The 2,232-nt window shown below is 43.0% G+C and overlaps 1 protein-coding gene across 1 annotated transcript in view; it reads left to right on the forward strand.

The window, feature by feature from the left end:
- LOC308173791 (tripartite motif-containing protein 16-like) overlaps positions 1-1,202 on the forward strand; it is a gene marked incomplete at both ends in the record, with an annotated part of 7,940 nt that extends 6,738 nt beyond the window's left edge. The window contains one exon of the mRNA XM_080548846.1: positions 673-1,202. Coding sequence (XP_080404972.1) covers positions 673-1,202 — 530 coding nt within the window. The remainder of the gene's footprint in view (positions 1-672) is intronic.
- Between the last annotated feature and the right edge of the window lie 1,030 nt (positions 1,203-2,232).

A 2,232-nucleotide genomic window follows, 5' to 3' on the forward strand; every position in this document is an offset into this window, starting at 1 on the left:
AGTGGGCGGAGCTTGTGTCAAAGCGGGCGGAGCTTGTGTCAAAGTGGGCGGAGCTTGTGTTAAAGTGGGCGGAGCTTAAGTCAAAGTGGGAGGAGCTTAAGTCAAAGTGGGAGGAGCTTAAATCAAAGTGGGAGGAGCTTAAGTCAAAGTGGGAGGAGCTTAAGTCAAAGTGGGAGGAGCTTAAATCAAAGTGGGAGGAGCTTAAGTCAAAGTGGGAGGAGCTTAAATCAAAGTGGGAGGAGCTTAAGTCAAAGTGGGAGGAGCTTAAATCAAAGTGGGAGGAGCTTAAGTCAAAGTGGGAGGAGCTTAAATCAAAGTGGGAGGAGCTTAAATCAAAGTGGGAGGAGCTTAAGTCAAAGTGGGAGGAGCTTAAGTCAAAGTGGGAGGAGCTTAAATCAAAGTGGGAGGAGCTTAAGTCAAAGTGGGAGGAGCTTAAGTCAAAGTGGGAGGAGCTTAAATCAAAGTGGGAGGAGCTTAAGTCAAAGTGGGAGGAGCTTAAATCAAAGTGGGAGGAGCTTAAGTCAAAGTGGGCGGAGCTTAAATCAAAGTGAGAGGAGCTTAAATCAAAGTGGGAGGAGCTTAAGTCAAAATGGGCGGCGCTTGTCAGCTAGCTACATATCTGACATCTCTCCTTATCTCTCTGCTCTGCTCTCTGCTCTGCTCTTCTCCCAGATTCCTGTCGGCTCACACTGGACCCAAACACAGCATACAGACACCTCTCTCTGTCTGAGGGGAACAGGAAGGTGACACGTGGACAAGCCCAGTCATATCCTGATCATCCAGAGAGATTCACTGACTATGCTCAGGTGCTGTGTAGAGAGGGTCTGTCTGGACGCTGTTACTGGGAGGTTGAGAGGAGTGGGGGGGTTTCTACAGCAGTCTCATATAGAGACATCAGCAGAGCAGGGTCAGGTACTGACTGTCTGTTAGGATTCAATAACAAGTCCTGGATGTTATACTGCTCTAGTGATGGTTACAGTTTCTATCACAATAATGTTAAGACTGCAGTATCAGGCCCTCAGTCCTCCAGAGTAGGAGTGTACCTGGATCACAGGGCAGGTAGTCTGTCCTTCTACAGCGTCTCCTCTGACACCATGACCCTCCTCCACAGAGTCCAGACCACCTTCACTCAGACCCTCTATCCTGGGTTTGGGTTGTATGGTAACCATGGTGACAGTGCTGAGCTGTGTGAGCTGGAGTAGAGGTCCTATAAGAGTGATGCTTTATCAACAACTAACCACTGATTTGGTCTTCAGAGATTTGATCAAGTGTGTTGTGTTGAGTGTCAGTAATGCTGTACCCAGACCAGTTGTTAATACAGGGTGTTGAGTTGAGTGTCAGTAATGCTGTACCCAGACCAGTTGTTAATACAGGATGTTGTGCTGAGTATCTCACCCTCAGTCAGTGGTGCTGTTCCCAGATCAGGGCCCAGGGGTCTCATGTATAGAATGTCCTCATGCACAGATCTGATAGTGAATTATGCTGACGTTGAAATGTATAAACAGATCCATGAAAGGTGTGATTTTGATTATGTGTAAATTTATTTTTTATTAGGAAAAACCCCTTGAGATGAACCATCTCGTTTTCGAGGGGGTCCTAAGTTACAACACAATGCATAATACATCATAATACAATAATACAATACAATAATACAATACAATACAAATATAATAATACATATTGAATAATACATCATCCTTACATATTACATAAGAACAGGATAAACAATAAAAGACACACATGACAAAACACAGACAAACAGGAGACAAACAACAACACACATTGCCGGTTGAAAACATTGAGAACAACACAACCATAACACGACCAACATGGATAACAGAACATACAACAATATACATGCTACATTTTACAGTAAACTTAATAGGTGTACATGTAAGTGGTGACAACATCAAAGGAAACATGAACAATCAGTCAAAAGGTAAGAGGACAGTGCATGCTTAAAACAAACAAAAGATGTGATGGATTTAATGTGAACCGGTAAATTATTCCATTCTGCTGGGGCTTTGAAGTTAAATGCTCTTTTACCAACAGATTTTGTAACGTAAGGTGTGGTGAAGTTAAACTGAGATGAATGCCTAGAACGATGGTTAGCTGTAAAAGGAACAAGATACTGTTGTAAATAAGGGGGATAGTTTAGATTAATGCATTTAAATAAAAATTGAAGCCAGTGCATGTGTCTTCTTACATAAGGAGATGGAAATTTGAGTGCCT

This window comes from Nansenia antarctica (assembly GCF_963989245.1).
Source record: "Nansenia antarctica genome assembly, chromosome: 1".
Lineage (NCBI taxonomy): Eukaryota > Metazoa > Chordata > Actinopteri > Argentiniformes > Microstomatidae > Nansenia > Nansenia antarctica.